This window comes from Temnothorax nylanderi, unplaced genomic scaffold (genome assembly GCF_030848795.1).
Source record: "Temnothorax nylanderi isolate EJ_2023f unplaced genomic scaffold, tnyl_v1.0 TNYL_tig0019_pilon, whole genome shotgun sequence".
Classification (NCBI taxonomy): domain Eukaryota; kingdom Metazoa; phylum Arthropoda; class Insecta; order Hymenoptera; family Formicidae; genus Temnothorax; species Temnothorax nylanderi.
Genome location: NW_027249081.1, coordinates 787,743 through 814,297, shown reverse-complemented (window position 1 = coordinate 814,297; position 26,555 = coordinate 787,743). Strand labels below are relative to the sequence as shown.

At 34.7% G+C, this 26,555-nt stretch overlaps 3 protein-coding genes across 11 annotated transcripts in view; 1 reads left to right on the top strand and 2 right to left on the bottom strand.

The window, feature by feature from the left end:
* Fife (regulating synaptic membrane exocytosis protein fife) overlaps nt 1–26,555 on the top strand; it is a 165,887-nt gene that overhangs the window by 82,496 nt on the left and 56,836 nt on the right. For all 9 annotated transcript variants that reach the window (XR_011717470.1, XM_071699685.1, XM_071699687.1 and 6 more), the window contains 2 exons: nt 6,986–7,161; nt 19,390–19,458. Coding sequence is in view for 8 of the 9 variants with exons in the window: in XM_071699685.1 (XP_071555786.1) it covers nt 6,986–7,161; nt 19,390–19,458 (245 nt within the window). In the remaining variant the exon portion in view is untranslated. The remainder of the gene's footprint in view (nt 1–6,985; nt 7,162–19,389; nt 19,459–26,555) is intronic.
* On the bottom strand, nt 10,554–13,665 carry LOC139768988 (uncharacterized). Its single transcript, XM_071699698.1, has 4 exons — nt 12,414–13,665; nt 12,152–12,306; nt 11,430–11,585; nt 10,554–11,162 (listed from the first exon to the last, which is right to left on the bottom strand). Exons 1-4 carry the CDS (start codon nt 13,004–13,006, stop codon nt 11,095–11,097), a joined length of 972 nt encoding a protein of 323 aa, XP_071555799.1. The 5' UTR covers nt 13,007–13,665; the 3' UTR covers nt 10,554–11,094.
* LOC139768989 (uncharacterized) lies at nt 13,925–15,431 on the bottom strand. The gene has a single exon (XM_071699699.1). It carries the CDS (start codon nt 15,084–15,086, stop codon nt 14,151–14,153), a length of 936 nt encoding a protein of 311 aa, XP_071555800.1. The 5' UTR covers nt 15,087–15,431; the 3' UTR covers nt 13,925–14,150.

The following is a 26,555-nucleotide window of genomic DNA, read 5'->3' as shown; positions in this document are numbered from 1 at the left end:
TGTGATTTAACGTAATTATCGCGTTTCGTTATTCCGTCCTGTGTTCATCCTTCCATATAACTCGAATTTTCATAGTAACTAAAATACGATAACAATAGCGTAGACGCGCAAACCTGCAATTTATTGCAATTTCCTGGGAATTTTTTAAATCCCAGCAAAAACAATTTTTATATAATTTGCAGAGACAATTATATAATTTGTACACGCACCAACAAATTTTTAATGTCTAAGTTATACTTCTCTGAGTAGTTTCATGAGTTTTTATATTTTATAAAAATTTAGCCTGAAACCGAAGTTAACGTAGTAGAAATTAATTTTCTATGCCATTACCAATAATATACATGGTGCATGATATAGTTTAGAACTCTTTTCTTGTGCTTTTTTTCTTATACCTTAACTAAGAACTTACATTTCCCTCAATAAGAAAATAACGCTAATCGTGCAAGTAAAACAGGACTCTATTTTTCCGTAGACTCTCAACAGAGTATGTACTAATCGATATTGCCGCGCAGCTCATTCTTATTCAGCGAAACGACCAGGAAAAGCTTTTATTCTGCCGGAGTTCGTGATGGCACTGCGCAATTAAGCGATTCACCTTCAAAGAGTGGCTATGAGCTGCGATGAAAAGAACGGGAAGAATCTCATAAAGGGATATGATCTTGTAAATTTCCATCTAGCTCCGGTTAACCCTCGTACAAAACTAAAAGAGAGAGTGTGTGTGTGTGTGTGTGTGTGTGTGTGTGTACGCGCGCGCGTGTGCGTGTGTGTGAGAGATCCCCTTTTAAAGCCGACATGTGACATTCCATTGAATTTGATCGTAGAATTCGATATGAATGCAATACGACTTCCTATTGAAAATAAAAAAAGAAATTTTGATAGAAATTCGAGAAGCATTTACTTCTGCGATCAAATGTCAGAGTCTAAATACTATTTAATTGTATTCTGATTGCGATTCGAATTCCTTGAAATTATGAGTTTTTAATTCTATACATTTACTCCTTTTTCATTTATTAGTTTTCTCGCATTTTTCTAATTCAAAAGTTATAATTTTGTTACATCATCATGCATTAACGCTAGCCTTTCTTGCTAATCTTTCACATCTTTGTTAATTTATTCGTAACGCTATATACTTAAATTTTAATCTGTTTTAAAGAAAGATATATGTTTGGCAGGCTTAATTTGCGTGCCAAAGAATGTGCTTTTACGAAAAAAAATTATGTTCTTTAAGACCTCTTTTAATAGACCTCTTATATATCTCAAACATGAAAGAAAACCCCACAGGGTCTTCGGAAAATATTAAAAGACAGTTACATTATTGCAAGTCTATTTCTGACCAATATTTAATTCTCTTAATATTGAGACTTTATTACAAGAAAAATCTGAATTATTCATAGATTGTTTCTACATAATTATAAATCAAATTTTTCAGAAATTTTGGCATACAAAAGATTTTGAAATCTGAATTATTATTAATCTTGCGAAAACTGAAAGAACTTTATATTTTTATATGTAAAGTGTAAATATATATAAAGGCCCGTATTATCAGTTCACTTTTATCGATAAATGCGCGCATTTCTGTGATTCTATAGTATATGTAACGTAAACTGTATGCTAAATGTGTGCATTTATGATAAAAGTGAACTGAGAATACGGATCATAGTATATGATACACTTACTTCTCACATTTTAAATTTATGCTTATCTTTTATTCGTATATGTAGGGTGCGTCCCACTTAACGCCCGCAACGCTCGTGAGCATCATTCGTCCTTATTTAACATTTTACAAACAACAAGGATGAAATGATTCTAAGAACGTTGCGGGCGTTAAGTGAAACGCACCCTTACTTATACAACTTGCAATTTTTTCCTAAGATAATACAATATAATGATTAATGCTTTTTGTAATTATTGTAATTACATATAGAAAGAGTATGTATGTATGTATGTATGTATGTATATAATTTATTTCTTCCCCTTAGAGTTTGAAAGGCGTTTTTAGAAGGAACGTACCCCAACCTTTACAACCACTTACAAATCTTCTTATCCTAATTTATCTCTACTTAATCTAGTAATATGTATGTGGGCTTCTGTCTCTACATCCGCCCACATCCACACCCGCCACACGCATATAGAAAGAGTATTATTATATAAATTTTATTTATATATAACTTAAAAACTAATTTCTAATTTAGATGATGTTCCATACAAACTATAAAATATTAATATCAAATAAATTTTAAAAAAAAATAGTAGTCTTTGCGCAAATAAATAAAAATAGAGGAAGAAATATTTTAGAGGGAAACTGTTTGCGAAACGTCAAGAAACCTCACGGATTTGCACGCAATTCCATCCGTTTCGAAACGCACTTTCTTCCATCTTCGAAACACGAAATTCGAAGAGAAATCAGACATGAGATCATCTGCTATTTTTCACTCTAGATCTGCACGATCGAGATGTTTGCAAAAAGATTTCGCCGATGGCTGCTGTATTTTTATTTCCACCGAAATAAACGTCCCTCACACTCGTGCGTTCAACGCAAGATTTCGTCAAAATTGACGGTTTCATATTTGAAAGGTCGATTGCTCGCGGCCGAAATCGCTTCTTGTCGATACCAGGCGAATTCACATGATTGAACGCGGTTGTAGAAGAACTATCAATGCAAGATGAAAGGAGATCTATTTTATTCTCTGATACGGTGATTCCGTCCTTATAACCATTGCTATTAATAACGGACTTTTTGATGAAAAATTTTCAGTCAATTCTTTCATGAAAACATTGAAAACTGATAAAAGTATACCTAGTTCTAGAATTATTTGGTATTAAAAATAGCATTTTTATGTATTTTAAGTCTTTTAAAGTGTTTTTACCAAGAAAAATTTTTCATTAAGTAACAGCATATGTAAATGAAAGACAAATTCAGTTAAAGAATTGTTAATATTACATAGTTGTTAATCAGGTTTATAAAAATCTACATCAGTTTTCAATTTAAAAATAATATAGAATATTGTAATACGGTTTTCCTTATGCAGGCTGTAATAAAGAAAAGGAACTTGAAATTGTGTGTGTATGTGTGTGAGACTCCCTTTTTATAACTACATTCAGTCGTATTCTGAAGCGAAACGATGGCTGAAAGTAATACTACAAAAGAGACGGTTCAAAATGCGATTACGAATGTCCCGAAAACGATGAGAATAAAAGAAGAGCTTATAAAACGTGAGACAATAAAATAGAAACAATAGGAAGTCTTTTAATGTCAATATCGATCCTTTACGTCATACTATATCGTAATACTAAAAAATCGTAAACTAAAACAAAATAGATAAAACATAGATAGCGCCGATAATTCCTCACACGTATAGCTACTCATCACTCCTTTTCACTTCCTCACGGGACAATTCAATAATCGCGTCCCGCGATCGCGGAGTTATCTCGGAGGATACGGAAACGCTTTTGAGGGGACGAGACTCGTTAAAAGTTGCACGGCTCGTTTGAGATTTATCTCGTTCGCCTTGGCGTTACACCGTTTTCTTCTTCGTTTTTATCTTTCTTTTTTTTTTCGGGTCTTCCAACATTGCGCATAAAAATGCGAGATAAGCCCGGCGCTGCAGCGGGACGCACCGCTGCTACCTCAGCCGTCGGCGGAATTGCAAGTTTCAATTTGCGAGAGAAAGATGGAAGATGCAGCGAGACGGTTGCATCAACGTCATGCACGCCACGATATCGTTTGTTTAATGCAGCGCAGCCGCGGGGATTCCAGACAATAGTTTGTAACCGGCTCGCAACCAACTTATGAATTTCTATTTATTCTGCGAAGCGGCGCGGTAACTTTTCCGGGTTAAAAGTAGAACGGTGGGAGACACGACGGAAACAAGACGCAATGCCTACATTCCTTCGATTCATGCTTGAAGATATCTCTTGTAGTTCTTGTGCTATGCTATACTCGAAAGAGACGTCTCGAACTTTATAACTTAGTTCTTTAGAAAAGCAACTTCAAGAGTGGCACGGTCACGTTTTCTTGATAACGTGGACTCGAGGAAAATTCCGTCGAAAACGTCGCCAAATCTCCACGATATAAATAGATCGCTCAATACAACTTCTCAGTTTTCAATAAATTTTAACGGAGATTTCGTATTTCAACATTAGTACTACTTTATAATTTAAAAAGAGCTTTGAAAGCTATACAAGTACATGTAGTTTTAATTATAAAATATTATCAAAGAAATATTTCGTGCTTTTTAAAGAACGGCGTGCTGACACATATTTCTAATACTTTATAAATACGAATTCTATACTTGAACTTTAACCTTACATTTCTTTCTCTGCCAGAAATGATTAGTCAATTCGATATCGATGCGTCGATAAATAGCCAATGTCGAATACTGGTTGGAAAATATCTTTGTCTCATATCTTCAATTTCATTATAATTATTTTTACATAATATACATAATTATAAGCAATTGCGAATATTTCTGTAAAATTTCTATTATCTTTCGGCTAACTCTACAAATCAAATCGAATCAACGCAAAGTCGGAAAACAATATATACACACGTATATAGGTATACATATTATGTATAATATTCGATGTAGAATTGGCCGAAAGACATAGAAATTATATTAAAATATTCGTAACTACTCAATTAAATAAAAACAATTATGATGAAGTCAAAGATGACAAGAATATCAACCAGTACTCGGTATCGACCATTCATCGACGCATCAACGTCGAATTGACGTCGATTTAACTAATCATTTCTGAACGAGTTATTTATTCTTTAGTTAGTTTGCAGCAAAGCTTTCTCTCTCTTGTCATAACTATCGCTTGAATTTCTCCTTTACGCGGGAAACTTTTGCACGATTATGTCGACAGCTTTCAACACATTGTACGCTGAAGCTCGTATAGACATCGAACTACTCGGTAGTGCACCAGGCTGTTTCGACACTTTTTCCTTCGCATATATACAGCAAAGACCATATTCTTACATTTAATACTGAATGAATCGAAGTCTCTTTGAAAAGCCTATATCTTTATAAAACAAAATTTCTTAGATCAATTTCTAAAAACTATTTTCAACTATTTTCAATTTCAAACTATTTTTAAAAAACCTGATAATATCAAACATTCGATTAATGTATGTTACATGTGTATATTGTCAGAGCGTGAAAAAAAATATTATTCTGGTTATAAAAATGTTTTGAAGAAATTATTATTATTCTTAAAAGGACCTTGAAAGTACTGAAGAGACCAGTTTAGATATAGCAGTTTGATTTTGAATTTTATATATCATATAAAAATCGCGTAGATACTGTTTCAGGTTAAAAATTAGATTTGCATATTTAGCGCTAAATATTTCCAAACTCGCCACAAAGCCATCGGTTGTTTCTTGTGCGGGGTGAGATGGTGGTTACGGCAGTTTAGGACTACTTTATGAACCTCAAGCGTAAGCTTCCTTAGCCTTTATGGTGCAGAATTAGGACGGTAATTTGTGTCCGTGGCATCACACCAACACGGGCGAGTAAATTTATCGCGTGCCCGAGAATGCTCATCGTGCGGAAGTTTAACACAATTGCGACTACGTTTGAAAGTCTCGTTACAAAGTGAAAAAAAAAACTTCGTTTTCGTTAGGTAAAAACGTCAGTAGAGTGACTATATGTATATATTTTTCACTGCATGTTCTCTTCACTCGCTTTTTCCTATGTAAAGAAAATTTAATTTAGCAGTTAACTGTTTTGTGTTGAAAGTTAGAGGCATTTGATAAATGAAAGCCCGCAAAATTACACATGTACAAAGTACAATTTTTTTTATTGCGCTTGCAAGAGTTCCTTTTTCTTCAAAATTATAATTTAAGTAATAGGTATGATAATAAGTACCGAAATGTTTAGAATTGATTATTATTAAATAATTGCAATAATGTGTGACTTAAATCAATTTTTACATTTGATATATTTTTAATTATTCGTTGAATTTTCCAAATTTATATTTTTCATTATTTCCAATTAAGTTAAAATTTCAACTAAATATTCAAAAGCAAAAAAATTAAGTACATCATCTAGATGTACAAATAAGTAATACAGATATTATTTAATAGCGTTGAAATTTAGGACTGTTAAAAGTTAATTTTAGAATCAATATAGTCAACATATATACTGATATTTACCAAGTAAAACAATATTTCTCGGCGGTTATTATCGCAACTTTAACCGAGAAAGCCGAAAGTCGATATTGGACGTAACATTTTTCGAGCTTCGCCCCGAGCGCTGGCAAAATTATTAAGCTTGTCTTGGCTATTCCGAGATAGTTTCGCAATAATAAAACTTGTTTCAATGTGGGCAGTCAATATCAATCTTGCGGCTTAACCCGTGAGGATCCGAATCCGCCTAATCCGCATAATGGGTATAATCGGTCGCTTAAATCGGCTTATGTCCATGCTCATGGCAATGAGAGCTTAAACGGTTTTCGAAACGATTTTTAAGGCATCAATCAAGTAATGTGCTACTTATTTTGTTTGCTGGCGGATAATTAAGGCGGATCAATAAAAAACTTCAAAGTGGAAAGCTACTAAGAATTTTGTACGATACATATTCGAAGTTTGTAAATCAAATAAGTTTGATTCCGGTAATGTCTGGCAATAATCTGGCAAGTAAATGCCTTATAGCCTAAATACCCAAAGCTGTCTTATGTCCATATCTATCAATGTAGATTAACTTTAATCTCGGTTTAGTTGATTTTTTATCTTGTTCTAGTTTTAAGAATTAGAAAAGGATAATAAGTAAGTTAAACAGAGATTTTGAAGTTCTACATTGGTAGAAATGGACATTAGCCATTATTTCTATTAATTTCAATAATATAAATTTCAATTGACTTTATTAAATTCCTCTCTAAATATATAAACAAATATCTTTCTTAAGGTATAAAAAGGATTTATTAAAATTATTTTTAAAAAGCTTTCACTAATATAACATGGATCTTTTATGTGTTATTTTAGACCCGACATAAACGCGATAAGAGCGTTAACTTCGGCTCAACCAGGAGCGGCAAAAGGTGCCCCTGCGGTAGCTGTTAGCAGGGTTGCAGCTGAAGAACGTGAATTGCCTAGGCAGGGAAGTCTGGTCGACGGGGAAGGCATCAAGATCGTTATTCATGATGTCGACAGTGAACTTGGTAAGTCTTATTATGAAAATATTTCCGAATAATACATATGTTAATTCTTATCTCTGGTACATTACTACCTTTTTTCATTGATTATCTATTGTCTCCTAATATTTTTCTACATCCTTCACTCGGAAAATGTAGTTTGCCATAAATCCGTAATACTGCCGAAATTACATTTTTACATGTTCGTGTACAGTGATTATCTGTCCTTCGCGTTCCACGTAGAAATAGTTTTCTCTTTTTATTACTCTTAGATTATGCAATAATTAAAGATACGTAAGATACTTAACGTTTATGTAATTACTATCGAGTGATTTTATGTCTTTGAGGAAGCCGGGTATCCATAAACCGCAGGAATTCTGCTATGAATGCGTTAGTATTATGCGAAAAAAGAAATACAAGACAGAAAAGTGCGTTTGATCGATCGAGCTATGGGCTTGCTCCGGGCGGTGATTCAATTCCGCGGATAACATCGGTTTCAGTCAACCCAGAGAAGTTTTTGTCGTGCCAGTGATGAAATCCTGTTAATTAGGAATCGGGAATTTAATTTCGTAGGTCGCCGCGGATCCACACTCTCTCATTTAAAGCCCAAAGTTCAAATAGCGATTAATTTGCTACGGAAAATAATGAAACGGTCCGCGTCTTTGTATAGAGTAACGCGACATTCGTGTTAATTATTGTGCGATATCCAATTTCACCATCACGATCGGAAATCGGCACAATTCGCGCGCGACTTGCTCTTAACAGAATCATTCTTCCGCACAGAAATGGCATTACAATACGTAACTAAGATCGATGATATGCGCGCGTCGATATGGGAGAATCTCCTTCGCCACTTTATAGATGAACACAGAGATCATTTTCACAAAAGTAATATATTCCTACAACGAGATAAAATATATCATATTTCTCGTATTAATAATTAATATTCTTTATGTATTTAGTAGATCTTCGGCGGAATTTTAAATCTGTCATGAAAAAAATTTTTTTTTGCAATATACAACTGGCGATAAAATCCTTTGTTGTTTATTTATGCAGTTTAAAAATTTGTAAGGACAAACGAACGGCTTTGTTGTATAATGTACCATTAAAATGCATGCATATGGCAAAGAACTCTTATTTGAAAAAGTTCGCGACCTACAAATCATTTGAGTTTGAGAGACAAACATTTTCTCCTTTTTTTTTAAATATGTATAATCGAGTGCACGAAGCGAGAGCGTGAGACTACAATTTAGTCTGGTTCTATTGTAAATTTGATGTTTCTTTTTTTTATTTAAGAAAGCCACTGCCGTAGTTCTGTTTCGAGATAGCATTTTCCTTATGTGAATTACCGAGCTAGGAACATTTCAATTAAAGCGCGCTTTATATTCTTATTTTATGTTCGTTCTGAGCTTATATTACTGCAGAAAAGAAGCGTATTTCCAACCGCGTTCCTTTAATCGATCATCTTCTCTGCTACAGTTCTTGGACATAATTATTAAACATAATTATAACAGAAAAAGTTTAATTATCCCATCTTTCAAAGATGAATATGTTATTCAATAAGGTATTATGAAATATTATTTACAAGTCTTTTGATTTAAATTTATAATGTTAAATAAACGTTTGACTAAAGTAAATTAAATAATAATTGTGATTCTTATGTTTAAATACTTGATAATGATAAACGTGCAGCATAATTTTTAAATGTTTATGTAACGAGATCTGCATAGATAATTTTTGCGACAGCTGAATGATTTTATCATCATTAGACGAGAGGATAACTTAATTCGGTCACCGCGATGCACTATCTTTTTATTATAGCTGACCTAATTTTTTAAATCTTTCTATAAAAGCACTCATTTTTCCATCATATTTAATTAAAATCATCTTTTGAAGTAGATTCAAATATTGATTCAATAAACTGGTTAAAGTCCTTGGTACATTAATTTCATGAAATATATATATCTTCTGAGAAAATCGTTCAAAATTTGTTCAATTAATAACTTTATATCTTGTGTATAATATATATAATAATTTTCGAATGTGTGTATATGTGTGTTTCCCTTCTCACTCATATATATACATATAATAAATCCTCAAGAAATATTAGAAGTATAATGACTTATCTAACACTCAAATATTATTTCACATCTGCAAAGTTTTGAGGCCATTTTACAATCATTATTTGATGACACGAAATAACACAGGAAATAAAAGGAATTATATTTCATACCGCGATACCATCATTTCTTATCACGATTATAAGAAATTGACGGCCGACAACGAACGCCTTGAAAGGGCGCAAGAAGCACTTGGATCGTTTCCAACGCTTACGGTTTGCCGAAGATATTATCGCAAGACCACTCGACGCGTATTTTCCTCTTCACCGTGCGGGTCACCGAGTTACGGCTGCAAAAACGGACCGTTTCATTTTTCTCGCCCGGCAGGCAACTCGCCCGCGTTAGGTCCGCGCGCAATATCGATTGCAGTCGCGGCAGTTATCGCGATCTGACACGCCATGCAAGAGCTACGTGGGAATCGCGATCTGTCCACGTGTTCATTAACGGCTTGTCGATCGGAAGGCAGATTACGCCATCGTCTATCCCGCCGATAAACTGCGATGCAACAAACTGCGCATGGAGCGAGATGAAGCGAGAAACGCGAGAGGGTAGAAAGAGAAAGAGTGAGGGAGAGGGAGGGAGGAAGAGGGAGGGAGGGAGGGAGAGAGGAGGAGAGAGAGAGAGAGAGAGAGAGAGAGAGAGAGAGAGAGAGAGAGAGAGAGAGAGAGAGAGAGAGAGAGAGAGAGAGAGAGAGAGAAAGAGGAAAAGAGCAGAGAGCGAAGCAGAGGTGCGAAGATAACATGTACCTTTCATGCTAAAGTGATTGTATGTAATTTTACTATGTACAAGCTCGCCGCTGCAATGGCGGATAACGCAGTTTGCACGTAGAGTCGTTTGTTGAAATCGTTAGTGGGTCACGTAATAGATTTATGTCTCGTGAGGAGAAACAGGGTCTCTTATGCGATATCTTGTGAATTAAAGGAAATTCACAAGGACGCGTGATAAAAGTATGTAAATGTGAATACGCATGAACTAAAGAATTCGAATTGCTGATTATTTAGTATTTTTAGTTAGTATTTTTTAACATAGAATAAAAACATTTCATAATTTAATTGGAAAATTTGCTTTCCGAAATGGTTTAAAATTTAGATTGCATTGTGGTCGAGTTTATTGTATGCTTTCGCCACGTTTCGGATCGTTGTGAGATTGATATATTAATCATATATAAAAATGCTGGCTAAATAGAGAAACAAACTACTAAATATCATATTAATTAAGCAACGAATTCTTGCTTCTTGCCCTAGCAAAACTTCGCTGTGAGATTTTCTAAGCTTAAAAAATTATAGTCTCGCATTCAACTTATTTATTATATATGGCAGATTAATTTATTCACTAACAACCACTGAAATATACCGTGATAATCCAGCGCGCGAAAAAGTGAAAAGCGCAACGGAAAGATAATTGAACATTTTCCATGCTAAATAATCACATGACATTCAAGCTCGTTGCAACCAAGCTACTAATGAAATTCGCGTAGAATTGTGTTGTACGACGTTTTTCATTTAAAGTTGAACCGACTTGGAAAGTGCATGTAATTAAACAATCTGTTTACGCGTATTGCAATTACGTTAGAAAATTCCTTATTCGTCGTTTTCGTGTGTATAAATATAAAGAATAATAATTAAAACTTACAGACATTTAAGGAAAATTTAATTGTAACACGCGCAAAAAGATTGTTTAATTATCTACACATTTTATACATTTTATATTCTCGTCAAGGAACAATAAAATATGATCTAGTACATCATTACTACAACAACTGTCCTATTTATCATCATTATCACAACTACTGCAGTCTATTTTTCTTTTAACTGTCTTCGTACTGATGTCTCCTTTAAAGTTAGATGTCAGGCAACAAAATCTCGGTAGCGAGAGATTCTCGCACAAAAATGTTTGTCGATGTACCTACTGGAATCAAATATTTCAAGATAGTTATCTCGTTGTCGCTTAGAATACAATAAAATATTAATTATAAAGCCTTTTATTTAAGTGTCATAAAAGCGATTTGATATCGCGCAAGGTGCGAGCGTTTGTCTTATCCTTCACGTTAAATAATTTTTTATCACGCTTTATGCATACAGCTCAAAATACGATGTCGTAACTATCTTTTAGTTACGTTTTTGTTAAAACGTAAAATTATTATAAATTATGTTATTAACACATTTTAAAGAATACCTGTAGCCAATTTCTTCTTTTGACGTTTGCGATACATGAAATATGCTGCCACTATCAGACCTATAACTAATAATATAGCGAGAATCGCGAAAGGCCAAACTATTATGGTAACATTACTCAAGGCGTTTGAACGAGACATCGCGTAACAAGGCAAATCTGCAAAATAAAAAGCAATAGAGATAAAACTAACAAATTTAAATGTCTTTTATGATAGGTAGAATTATTTAAAAAATCACATTTCTCCTTAACATTAGTTTCGCATTATTTTTATCAGTGTGTAGTTTTCTTTACAAGCAAACTTTTTGAAGCTAGTTTCTAGATCTATGTTTCTAGATTTTTGTTTTTATAAAATAAATTAGAAGTATTTTTAATCAATTTATGGAAACAGACTCTGATGTTTTGCAAGTAATATTTGGTATAATTTCTGACAATTATTTAGAAAAGTTTATGTAACACACTCCACGTGTCCAACCCCTTTTATCGATATATTGTCATTGATATTATAAACAATCTATATAACTAACAATAAACACTAAAGTTATTCTAAAAGAAATTGAAAATAGTTCTTTATTCCTAAACTGTTAAAATTCTTTGACATTATGAAAACGATTACGCAATAATCGAAGAGTTTAAAAGAACATTGATTATAAACTTTCATACATAATTATAAAAACTTATCTCGTTACTGAAAAAGATCTAATTTATTTCTAAGTTGCAAATACCTGTATTAAGAAAACAGCTGACAGTCAAATTGCGTTCATAATTTTGCATCACATAGCACACTGTATTGTTGTCCAAAAAATTGTCGCATTGATAACAATACGGTGCACCTTCGTAAGCTCGCCTGATTTCGCTATTTGCAAAATGAAGCAAGACTCTGCAATCATATTTACGAATTATAAGATTCGTTTAGTCACAGTTATTGAATGGCGGGCGCTCTTTGCGAGGCCACGAACGGGAAATCGGCGGGTCAGTAGTATTCACCTCTTCTTGGCTTCATTGTAAGCCATCGTTATGACGCACTTGGTCGGTTGATCGCAATCCTCTCCCGTCCATCCGGAGTGACACTTGCATCTGGACTCGTGGCGCGATCGTGACTCTTGGTCGCAATCGTCCAGATCGATCCAAATGACACTGGCACAGTCGCCGTGTCCGCTGCAGTTGCGAGCACACCTAGGGATGCACTCCGGTCTCGAGTGATGATCGTTGTTCGGTATAAAACCATAGTCACAAATGCACTCATTCGGGCCGACGCAACGGCCATTCTGGCAGCCCCTTTCGCAAATCGGCTTGCAGACGCTTGGTTCATCGTTCTCTCGATCGCTATGCAGCGCGTAGCCGTCGCGACACACGCAGCGATTCGGCGCCGTACACATACCGTCTAAGCACCCTCGATCGCAGGTGGGTATGCAAGCACCGGCCGTGTCCCTCCTGTAACCATCGTCGCAAATGCAAATGCCGGACTCGTCACACGTCCCGTTATCTCCGCACGAGAGAGCGTTGCAAGGACGCCACGAGGGGTCTTGGAAGAGCGTTGAAAAGAGTTTCATTCGACAGTGCCGAAAGCGGTGCCTCATGATCTTGTTTAGAGGTTCATCATCTTCCAGCCACTCCGGATAGTGATCCTGATCGCAGGTGCATACGTTTGGCGCGGTGCACTTACCATTCCAGCAGATAAAATCGCAAACCGGTTGGCAGATATGTTCCTTAGACTAGTTGTTTGACAGTCGAAAATCAAATAAGTTAAAATAAAAAAATTTTAATTAGTTGTAATTTAAAAAATAGTTTAAAAATAACACTCCTCCAAATCAAACGACTACTTCGAATCGATAAAATACGATATAATTTGATTGTGCAATCTTTCCGTTATGTATTACTTAGATATTAGATACTGATACCGTAGGTTTATTCCCAACAATGAAAAAAGTTTGAATATGTATTGGCCATTTCAAATCGCGATAACTCGTCAACGGAAACACAAGCTCAATTTTTAAAATGAATTTTCAGGCTTTCGGAAGGTCTCAAGTTTCAAGTAAAGTTAATAAAAATTTTTTTTAACTTTGTGCGTGATTTTGAAGTTAAAGTTTGAAGACACATTAATCCTGTCGAGCACCGTTTTAAGGATTATTTAGGCAATAAAATCAAATCATTACTTGTTAAATGTATATGTTTGTCATAACTTAATTAAAACATATTTTTACTGATAACAATAAAAAAATGTTTATAAAAAATTATGATTTTGTTATGATTAACCCTCGGTTGTCACCCGGGGTCAAAGTGACTCCAAATTATTTTTTTTTATTAAAGAAACATATCTTTTAAGAGTACCTACTATGCAAAAAACATTGAAAAATAAAAGTTATGATTTTTTTCAGAATTTACGTTTTTTTAAAGAATTTTTTTGAACATGATGCCATTCAAAAAGTTAATTTTTTATAATGAGAATACATTCTACAATGTTTAAACTTTATTCTAGAATTTTTTGCGATCCACTTGAACTGTTAGTTTTTGATGAACAGCAGCTGCTTGAAAATTGATTGGGTCAAATTGATCCTGTGCCGTGTGACAAACGTGTTCGAAAAAAAAGAGGTGTGACAACAGAAAATTAAGAAAAAAATCACTTTTTAGAAGATTAAAACCTTCCTTTCGCGCGGTGAGTGGTTCTTAGATATTTTGTCGAAAGTTCTGGCGATAATGAATATTAATAATAACATTTATATCTTATTGTACAGATATACTTGCCAATTCGGGAAACGGTGTTTTCGAAAATTTTTCATACAGCTCTGTTATAATTGACTGTGCGTGTGAGCGATACCCTTCGAAGCAAGTGCATTCATTGGGCGATGTGCATTCTCCGTTGGGTCCACAAGGTATCGTGCAGATCGGCTTGCTTTGAGTCGAGTTAGATAAAACGACAGATGTATTGGACACTGTTTGATTTTCATGTAAGCATGTTGCGGGCGCGACGCATATGCCGCTACCGCACATATCATTTTCGCAGATCGGCTCACATATATGTTTGGAGTTGTTACTTTGTCTGTAACCTTCGTTGCAGCTGCATGTTTGCGGCGCCACGCACGTGCCCATTTTGCAGGGTTCGCTGCAGTGCGGTTCGCAGACGGACAACGCGTTCACGTTTTTGTAACCGGGATTGCATCGGCACCAGTTCATTTCCGGCACTATGCACTTCCCAAAAACGCACGGCTCGTCGCAAATGGCGTGGCAGACAAATGAATCGTCCTCGTCCTTCTCGTAGCCGTCCGCGCACATGCAGACGTTAGGAGCGATACAAAGACCGTTCTTGCACTCAGGTTCGCAAATGGGCTCGCACATGAACTTAAAGACGTGGCCGAATCTCTTGTGTTTCCTGTAATTGGGACGACACGTGCACACGTTCGGCTCAGTGCAGTATCCGTGATTCTCCTCGCATTGCGCGGGGCAAACGGGTCGGCAGGTGAATCCGTCCGAGTCCAACCAATAGCCCTCGTTGCAAATGCAAACCCCAGGATCGACACAGGTACCGTTGGCGCAATCGTTTGTGCACGCCGACACGCACGAGTCATTGCTTGACATGCGGTATCCTGTGTTGCAGATGCACACGTCCGGCTCCTTACAAGTACCATTTTGGCACGATTGCGGGCAACGCGGTACGCACATTGCACCGGATTGCACGTAGCCTTCGCAACATGTCAACTCGGTGTGAAACTGTAATACTCGTAATTGGCAAATTAACCGATTATAGTCGTAGCATAAGCAAACAAGAGATTGATAATTCGTTTGCAAAATAAAAATAAAACGAAAAGATTGCTAATTTATACGAAAATTGTTCTCTCTCTTATTTCTTCTTTATTTCTTTATCGAATATCATCGCGTTATTTATCAGCTTGATTACCTCTTTCTTATAATTCAATCGAGTCTTAAGTTGATAGGGTTCCCCAGGCATAGCATGTTCTGGTTTATATCTATATGTTTCCGTATAAGGAACTAATTGTGATACACTGAGAGCAAATGTTGAAGAAAGTTTTGTTGAAACAACCAAAATTTGTTACTGTAACAAAATTTTGGTTAATTTTGGTTGTTTCAACAAACATTTTTGTTACTGTAACAAAATTTGGTTGTTTCAACAAAACATTTCTCTCAGTGTACGTTCGACTGTAATAAAATTAGCAAAATTAATATACGTATTAACATATATGTATAAACGTGTAACTTGCAAGGTATTTCGAAGAAATTACCTTAGAAATTGAGATACGTGATATGTAAATAGAGTATAATAACAAATATAAGGTACCTGACCTTTCATTGCACCTTGAATTATTGAATGTCTCTACAGCGTCGTCTTTCTTCAGTTCCAACTGGGACGACGAAGGGTCGTCAACAAGTGGAATTGCGTTCACTTTTAAAAATAGTATCTTGATAGCCAAAACAGCGATCAGTCTATTAAGTAACCCCATGATTTGTCGCCTCTATTATGAAGTCGTGTTCACTCCGTGATGTTTATAGACCGACTGTGAAAGTGCTTCCTTCCCATATATCATCGCTCGTTTATCTCTTACTTCGCGTGTGTATAACACACCAATACATACTACGTTATTCTTTTGAAGCAGGATATGCTATATTATCAAGCTGGGACCGGGGTCCCACGACGCGTAGAGGCTTGGCCTTGGCAAATTACACCAAATCATCCCGAGCCACACGTCATAGGACCGGGATAGGTTGCTAATGCTCGCGGTTCGTGGCTCGTCGTTCCTTTTGAGAGTCGATAAATAGAGAAATCTTCTTTAGGATATAAAATTTTTATTTCCTTTTATTGTAATTTAAACTTCGTTAAATGATCTGCTTCGTGGACTACTTCTATCGTTCTCATGATTGTGAAATCTCTATTGCTTTCTGACATTTTGGGTTAAATATTATCGGAGTCAAACTTATTGAGCCATTAACCCACACCGATAGTGTGTCCTTGATCCGCTCGATTCGTCGACTTGCGTAGGCTTGTCGAAAAATATATGTTATGCGTCTAGGCAAACGTGATTCAAATTGTGATGGCAGAATAAGAATAGGACTCTCGATAATTAAAGTGGGGTAAAAATGAGCAATGAGAGAATAACGCGATTGTTGATGTGTAAGTAGTCACAATATTTAGTTACAATTATAACTATATATATTAAAACGTAAAACGGAGGTCCGGGAAACACGGCTTTGAGCCATTTTCAGCGGTGTCAAATGATAAATAAAAGTTAATTTTTAACGTTTGTTAAGTCAGCACTTCATAGCGTGGTCAAAAAGCCATGTGGATAAAAAAAGTTGACATTCAAATTCATTACTTGATGATCTGTAATCAGGATAAACCTGACACATGAAAATTAAAAATTGAAAATACAAAACAATTAAAAAAAGAAAAAACTCACCAAGTAGTCTCGAGAACGTAAGATTAAAAATGAAGCCGTGGAGATGAAATCCATAAAAACCAAAAACGTGATTCGATTGTTAACTCGTATGTTAACTCATGGAGAGTGGTCGAATAAGAAAACCTTGAATTTTTAGAAGCACACGAGAAAGAAGAATTATTGTGGAACTTGAAGCATTCTTTCTCATAAAGATATAAGAACGCTATAAGCGATTCTTGAAAAAGAATGGAAACAATATTAAATGTTTTAATTAAATAATTAAAAAAGAAAAGAGATGTATTATTGCTGCACAGACCACGATCTTTTCTCGTTGGCTATCCATTTCAAACTGATGAGCTGAAGACTACAAGCCTATATGAGTCTAAGCTAGACGAGCTAAACGCGCCATGGGACCTTTGCGGCTTGTTATAGTTCGTTGCTTGCTAATTCATGAGCCGATTTGTTGACAGGCATAAGTAAGCCGCGTGTCGTGACGGACCACATGCCGTGGGACCCCAGTTTAAAAGTTACTTAAAGCCTGCATATGTATAATTCGTAGCGTAAAGTTTATTTTAAAGTCGATCACTCGTATTGCGACAAGTTCACCCGAAGCATTAACAGAAACATTTATTTTAAAAATTACTATTTATTCGAAAATAGGTGCAATTATGCGAAAGAATTTAATGTCCGTTTGTTATATTAAACAATAGCTTTTGGATGACGATAATGATAATATTTAACCCAAAATATAAAAAAACAATAGAAGTTTATAATCATGAGAACGATAAGTAGTCCACGAAGCAGATTATTTGACGAAGTGTCAATTATTTAAATTACAATAGAAGGAAATACAAATTTCATATCTTAAGGGAGATTCTTTACAACACAGTTTGATAATGTTTCGTATAATATAAATTTTTATTTATTTATATGCTTTGTAGAATCATGTTTCTTATAGCTCAGAATAATTTGGAAACAGAAATATAAACTGTGAACTTATTAATTTCTGATTGTGCATGTATTTTTTAATACATACACGAAAGCTATATAATTTAAAAAATATATGACCAATTTTTTAAATATTAATTTTTTATGCATTTTTTGGTCCGAATAAATTAAATTGTATTATATTATACCTTTTAATAAAATTAAGTAAAGAAGATAACGTATAGATATATATTTTTCTATTTCATTCTGTATATACAGAATAATCTTAAATAGATTCTTAAGTAAAAAATAAATAGAAATTAAAAACTTTCTACACAACAATTATCTATAATTAATTAATTAAAAAATGGAAATCGATGAAAACGATCTTTCAAAATCAACATAACATATAAGCAAACAAATATTTATGATCGTGCTACAAATATCTTCGTTTATAAATTTTCGAAAAAGAACAATGATATGATTTGTGTGATCAGTTTTGTGAGTCACTGTATACAATGTAACAAATATTATTTTCTTCTCACTGCTTCTGTCCTTTCAACAAATCTATCTACGTTTCACACATTTAAAAACTTATCGCTTTCACTTCGTCACATCGATAGGTTTCATCTCGAATTTGCTCGCGGATCATCAACTTTCCGAAGCGATCGTCGTGATGTGTCGGGCTTGAACGTGTAGGAGGGATGTAATCGGGATTGTGCCAAAATCGCCTTTACGCTACATCGAGCAGAAATCGCCGGGGCGCATTATAAAAAAGGAATTGTTCGAAAATCTCGACCGTAATTCAATTCGTCTCGTTTCGCGGTCCTTTTATAGCTCGCCATTGGCGGGTGTATGTTAAGCGTCGAGTTTTTCACTCCCGCATAAAATGCAATAACTTCAGTTAAGCTTGTTTCCTTGCAAAAATACCAAGCGATTTTTATCGGCGTATGTGAAACGATTGATAGATATTACGTGGGCGTAATATCTATCAGTCGTTTCACATATTGCTGCAATCCGAAACGATGATTGACAGCGTTAGGAGAAATTTCATTTCTCTTTCAATCTGTCATGTTATAAAATATAAACTAACTCAAGCAGCATATGTTTGCTGAAATCATGCCTAGTTTTATGACTATCCTGCTCCTTTATTCGTTTTATACTTTATATTTTACGGAAATATCCCAAGTTAATTTTACCGAGTCGTGAGCATTCAATTTATATTTCAATTTTGAATTAGAAAAAATATGTTGGTTTTCTCTGCACACTTTTTCTATATTTCACGCGCGCGCGAATTTTCTTTTTAAATTAAATCTATAAATTACAACTGTTTTGATTTCTGTGAAGTCAGTCTTATATTGATAAATTTCTCTTCCCCGAAAAGTTTTAAATAATTTCCTAATAATGCTGTTATATATTTCAAATTTTTTCATGTTATATTATTTCAATGTGCTTTCGTGTATTCACATATTAAACTTATTCAAATATTTTTGTGTTGAACTTTATTTATTTTCTGATTTACTTTTGATTTATTTCTTTTGAATATCCTTAAAGCACAGAAATACGAGAACTGACGATTAATTAGAGTTAATTGAAATTATTGATACTGAGTTTTTTAAAGTTGTCATATATTTTGTATCTTTCAGCTCCACGGATGAATCCGAAGAGGAGGGTAAAGCTGAGGAGAGATCCGGTTATGGACAAAGGACACAGAAGTGAGTATAAATTAGATGATACTAATTACTACTGATTGAAGTACCTTCAATGTGCTTGAAACTTGAGATTCGAGGAGTGTCTGAATAATTCGCTCTACATTCAAACTTCTATCGATCGGTCACAGTTCCCCAACTGATATCGCTGATTTATATCGCTCATACTTATTATCGCGCAAACAATGATAATAATGCTTTATGCCATCTCTACAGTCTTGAATATCGACTTTTCGTTGCAACTACGAGTTATATTGAAATTCCTGACATTATTGACGCATCAGTACAATGTGCAAGCGTTAACATTTCAAATAAATCGCACTATTTTCTTTTACATTTGTCACACACAATCGGTACTTTTAAAAAACTTGTATTGATGTTAGAAGAATTTCTTACTACGAATTACAAAGATTTTATGAAGTGTAACTTTTCGAATATTGAAATAAAAAATACTTAACTCGTTTATTTTATTTTATATAATTTATATTTTTATTCTGATTAGAAATTAATGCTGTCAGTATATCTTTCATTACATTAGGAATAATTTTTTTATCTATTTGTATTATCCGTTAATATTTTTCAGTCTTATCCTTATAATAGTATCATCATTTCACCTTTATATATTATCGATACTGTTGAGAAGAAATTCAAATAAAAGAAAAACTATTTATAAGGAATTTAATAAAAATTTCAAGAGAGCGAGATGTATTACATGACGTGATACATATTTAAATGTCAAGGGGGACTTGCTTGCAGTAGAGCGAAAGATCAAGAGTTCTCTCTAACAATAGCTAACTAATTTTAATAAGAACAATAACATTTCTGGGAAAGATGACGGTATTACGCAGAATAATTGCTGAAGGAGTGCAACAGGTTCGGCAAGCCTGGCGTGATGGTAATCGAGAGATTAACGAATCGCGAGGTACTTTGATAGGATCCGAGTTAATCAGTAACCGGGGCTGCGACACCATTAATCTTTTACCACTCTCCGCGCAACTCCATCTCTCTTTGTCATCCTTTCACGCGCCACTTCCTCTTCGGCTATTCTCTCTCACTTACGCGTTGTGTTTACCCTCCTTGTCCATTGTCACTTTACACCACGGTCTTTTATCTTTGTGCCTATTTCACTGTGACGTTCCACGTATCGCTCACATTTACATTTTCAATGAATTATGTATTTTTGTTTCTATCTACGTATCACCACATATATGAGATTTATTCTGAGAATTCAAAAAAATCCGTGATTACATCGTGCGCTTTTGATTAAAAAGGAAGTAGATAAAACGGATGTAGATTCCGACAAGTTTTAATAATATATCATTATATTGCTATAACATCGTTTCAACTTATTATCGTTACAGCAATCTCGTATCATCCGATCTCGTATCGTTATTATACATGCAATGCATTTGTCAATGTGGTGCCTCCGCATCACTCGGAGGTTGTCGATGCAGCCACAACCGTTGCTCTAAATGGGTGACGGCTTACAGTTATATCAACCGTTATGTAATAGCTACTGCTACGACGTACACAGCATATGCGTTAGGTAAATAGCCAGGTAAATGAGCGGAGATGAGAGAGACAGAGGCAGCAACGGCTCTAAGCCTGCGCTCGACGAGTAGGCGTGCGATTGACGTTTAATTATTCGTTGCGCATTCAGACGCTTCGTTTCCTCTATAATATGCGTCCGAGTTCTCGCCGTTTCTCCGTTATGACACAGAGACGCGGCAAGGGTTACCGAAGAAATTTATCGGTTATGTTTTTGTGAACATAATAAATTAGAACGCATTCCAAGAGATTTTTCGGGACAATCGGAATTTCAACAACAAAAACTATCCATAGAGGATTCTTAATGTTTGACAGTTTTCTAATTAAATCAATTATTAATAAATTTGAAAAATTATATAAAGATTTTTTTTAACAAGTTATACATTTAGTTATAATTAGACCGAGATTAAGTTTTTTCGCGAATGTTTCTGCAATAATAATAATTTAACCGATTCGTGGCTCATTTTCTACTATTTATAATATAATACATATTCGTCAGCCTCGCGAATTTTGCATCGTTATACCGTAATCAAATATTAATACGTACTAATATTTAGAACAATTAATGCATTTATTTAATAACACGAAATTCCCGACGTGACAACCACACCATAGTCCAGTGCTTCTAGTTTCGTCATGTAGTTCGTTCAATATCGTAAAACTGCGAATTATATATAATTACACGTGTGTTTGGCTGCTCGTATTATTAGCTAAAAATAGATATACAAGCAATTTTTAAGATTTTATTTCATAAGCGAATTGAAATTTAAGATGATATGTTCGATCATTCATCGATATAAATCAGGCAATAATCAACATTGAGTCAAAATTTAAATTAAATAAAATCCTGTACTCCACAAAATAACTGTTCCGTGATTTTCAACACTGCCGCGTTTTACGCGGCAATCATTATATAATTAATAATACTTACATAATCACTTACATAATCACAACACATATCACTATATATATTATTTATATGTTTAAATTCCATTTAATATTGTCTCGTAATAGATAACTATAATTTCAATTGAAGCTCATTCGATTATTTATTATACGTAAAATAGAATTTTTCAATTTTTATCATTATATTTAATAACATAGCTTACGAATGCTTTCAAGACATTTCTCAAGTTTTTTACCTATTTTATTTTTTTTTACCTATTTTAGTAGATGCGTTTGTTTTTACGAATTATATAATTGTGCAATATAATCGCTTGTTATATCACACAATTATATGATTCGTAAAGACAAAGCTTTTGTCGATCGCGAGCTGATTTGACAAATATATGTCTCCCTATGATACCATTTATACATCGTTTTGTCTTTACGCATCGAACAACACCTAATCACGGTATTATCAACAGTTAATCTATTGTAATCGCACAGAAAGCGCAATAACAATCCTACTTCGCGATTCGTGCAATTCGAAGGGAAAGCCATTAAGCGCGATGATACGTAATACACGGACACAACCGATTGTGAGTACAATTGTAATTCCAGGCCGCAATTTCGCAATGACAGCTTTTCCGAATGATGACGAGGAAATATCTCGCGGAGGATAAACACATATGATAACCGCATTTACACAATAATTGTTTCTACAATTGAATTAATCAGAAATAAGGCGATTAAAAAGTCTCGTAAATTATCAAATTAGTTGGAGTTATTAAATGCGATCATATATTTGGCTTTATTTGATATTTATAATTTAATAAAATAGAAAGATGCGACCGGTATAAAGCACTAGCTTAAAAGTTATATATCGTTCCTTTGCCCGTTCAAATTTCAAAGTGAAAATCGAATCAATATTGGGAGAAAAAATTGGACTAAGGATAAAAATCGCGTATTTCCACCGCAAAAATGTTTCTATCTTTTTAAAGCACAGTGGAACTCAACAAACAGACATTCAACGAAAACCGCGAATATGAAGAACGGTATAGGTTTGAACGTTCCATAAATAGCGACGGTGCGGCGTAGCGCGTGCGAAAGACCTGTCGCCGCCGCGCACAAATCCAAATTGCAGTCGCCGACATTTGCACACATCTATCCGCGGATAATAGCTTTTCGTGCGAATCACAGGACACCACGGACGCAGCTGTGCTCTCGCAACCCGAAGGCGCGCCGATATTCGGCACAATCGATCGGCTCGCTCACGCCGCGAGCCGCAACCGGCTCAATATAGAGACGCGTTAACGCAAACGGACATGTCTCGCCGTATTTTGCAAGTCCGTTTGTAAACCGCTCGGCTTCGCCCCGCATACCCGAATACGTACGTGTCGATCAAAAACCCCTCGTTATCTTGGTCTCCCGCTTGACGCACGTCTCCATATCTGGCAAACTTCATAAAAGCAAATTCGTGCGAGGTGAAAGTTCCTAAACGAAAAGTTTAGGAACACGAAAGTTCCTAAATAGAAATTGATTAATCTCACAACACTATCAGGCGTCCACGATTTCTAAGTTATAAGTAAATAATAATTAATGAATCTGAACGAAATTTCAAGGATATAAATAGATAGCAGAAGCTTACTTTTTAATCATTTTCGAAACACCTCTATTTTGGTAGATTCAATTAAAAGGTATTAGTTGAAGACGTATAAAAGGTATATAACTGGAAGAAAATCAATGAATTTTATGTAAAGTTGTATTTTTGCCGATTAATCTTGCATGAAAGGTCGTAAGAGATTATTTTTATAGGTAACAACCGATACGACAAACAATTTGCAGGTGTCATCTGACCATTGCGCGGCGGCTAAATATTTTTGCGGAACACAGTAACGAATAACGCACTGCAAACGATGTCTGGAATTAACGATTTAACGCTCAACAGGTTCACTATAAACGCGACAGGAATCTGTTTTGATTTAATCACGAGAAATGGGGACGTTTGCTGTGGCAGTTTTGGCGAATATTGTCAGGGTTGTTTGATCGAGAATATATGCGTATGAAATAATAGGACGAGCACTGTTACAAAAGGGGGTCTGAATGCAGTATTTGATACACGATATGGCGGATTTTACACCGAATCTCCTAAATATCAATGCTGTCGCAAAAAAATATATATTTATGTTTTATTTATTTAAATTTTGAAATTGCAGGCAACGCAAAAAAAGTCGGTATCATGGTTATTCAAAAAGCTATTGAATGTTATTTAATTGTTACGCTCGTACATCGTGTAGGATATTTATATCTATTAGATAAAATTGGTATTTAGTCCAGAAAAATTAAATTTGACTGAAAGTTTATGATGTGCGTGCTAGTTCAAATAATTTTATATCACACACATAAAACTAGAAAGAATGATTAAAAATCTGACTATTCTGAAGTATATCAATACTTTGCTATCTTTCAAATAAATATGAATCAAATAATTAAATGGGATCTAATAATCCATTGTATTAGAAATTTAGTATATTGTTGTTCAACATAAAGCATTAATGACAATGCATTAATAACCAAAGAGTATACGATTTCAAAGCTGATGTAGATCCATGATTAACCTCAAAAGCGGTATAATGTATAACAATAACAAGCTCATTTTTTATCTACGCGGTTTAACACGGTTTAAAACAAAACGCAATTGCGTAAATGTTAGAGGATTAAATAGATATAATCGTTGAGTGACGGACGCTTTCGGTGTTGCTCGAAAAATGCAAATCGCGGAACAGGAGCGAGCGGTAACTCGGGAGTGTGCATGGTCTCGACAACAGAAAAAAAAGGACCCGATTGTTTGCGATAGACACGCAAAACTGTAAAAATTCTCTATGAGTGACGACGCTCGCGTGTAAACCTCAGCAACAATGCAAATTAATCCGTAAGTCACGTTTTCCAGAGTATGAATTATCGTGTCGCGCTGCTGCAAACTATAATTTAAAGCAAAACGCCTCTCGCTTTGTCGCCTCCATGCGCGTGACATCGTTATACTTCACGCAAGAACAGCAGTAGGTAGAGAGACGATTTATTTCACTTGGACAATAATTATAATTAAACGACGTCAACGAATAACGCGGAAAAACATGGACTTATCGCGGAGGTTTAATTGCGCGCGAGGAATCGGTCTCTAATCTCGACATGATGTATTTAAACTGCTACTTTGCGACGCACAACCGTATAAAACTGTAATCTATCAGTTTGATAACGTCGTCATAAAAATGGATCTTGATAGATCGCATACATTTTTAATGCAGAAAAAAGTAACGATTTAAATTTACATGTACATACATTCAAAGGTTCTTAAAAAAATATGTGACATGTACTTGTGAAAAGATGAAATTTCGTTAACATTTATGAACATCATTTAAATAAACAATTCTGAGTGAGTTTTATTAAAAGTACGTTTAATAAAACATGAAATTACGGATCTCTCGTCCGTAAAATAAAACGCGTCTTTATTTTATAAAAATATAAACCGTGCTTTATTCACACTTTTTTATTCAGAAATACAACAAACTTATCCGACATCAGCATTATTCTTTCTTTTTTGTGATTTATCTCGTGTCTCTCTGTTGCTGGAAGATTTTTGATAGTGTTTCCAAATTATCAAGCGCTCGTTTGCATTCAACAATGCCGTTTCACGAGGGAGATCACCATCCAAATGTTAATATTTCCGTAAAACTTTTTTCTCATTTGAACATTTAGAATAATCTACCCTCAAGGATCGAGGACCGGCAATCGCGCAAACGAGGGCAAACTTAATGGAAATGAGCGAGAAAAAGTACGAGTTTACGTGTACTGCATCGCAAGCGTAGATGAAAGCTGTTGTCATTATTATTATTTACATGGGTCTCGAGCAAGGATTTTTTGTGTCAGATTTATCACAGAAAGCGTATACGAGAGAATACGCGATCAAATCATTACCGTTTTTATTTTATTTTATACAAAACAGTTCAAAACTGTTGGTTTGTTTCACAAAGATATTTCTAGTTAAAAGCAAAATAATAAGAATAATATGCATTTTATTTCAATTGACTAAGAAAATATATCAAGGTACATGAATCTTATTGTTGACATTGTTAAACGTCATGCAGCAAATTATAATGTACTATCATATTCGTGCGACGATTTATCAACATTTCGTCAAATTAATCTGAAATAGTAACTAAATTCTACTAAGTTGGAGAAATGACTGAGGAATAAAAAGAAGGTCAAGGAAATGAGAAAACCTCTGTGAAGTTAGCACCTCATCTTTCAAAAAACCATTTTTTTTTTCAAGTTCTGAATGCACCCCGAAGAGTTCTAGAGTTCCTTATTAATTTTAGAAATAGTTCTGGCGAATAAAGCTAAAAAAACCGTTGATGAATCTTGGGGGTGCTAACTTCACAAAATGAAATCACTAAATCAGCGATAACAATAAAAGTATTAAAAATATTTAATTTTGCCATTAGGATTTCTTTTAGAACTCTTGAGGTGCTACCCAGAACTCTTAACAGAACTCCCAGAACTTAAAAAAAAAATTTTTTTACTTTACTCAAAAATCGAATATATCGAGAATTTTTTGTATATAAGTCTCAGAGCTTCGGGCATTAACAGTTATTGACAGAACTCGAAAGGTGCTA

What these genes read in the sequence shown, in the direction of transcription:
- LOC139768988 (XM_071699698.1), bottom strand. Translation starts at nt 13,006, where the DNA reads ATGAGGCACCGCTTTCGGCACTGTCGAATGAAACTCTTTTCAACGCTC. An exon ending in TACAATGAAGCCAAGAAGAG is followed by an intron (nt 12,307 to 12,413) that starts GTGAATACTACT and finishes ATATGATTGCAG; the next exon opens with AGTCTTGCTTCATTTTGCAA. An exon ending in AAAGAAGAAATTGGCTACAG is followed by an intron (nt 11,163 to 11,429) that starts GTATTCTTTAAA and finishes ATTTGATTCCAG; the next exon opens with TAGGTACATCGACAAACATT.
- LOC139768989 (XM_071699699.1), bottom strand. Translation starts at nt 15,086, where the DNA reads ATGTGCGTACCGCGTTGCCCGCAATCGTGCCAAAATGGTACTTGTAAG.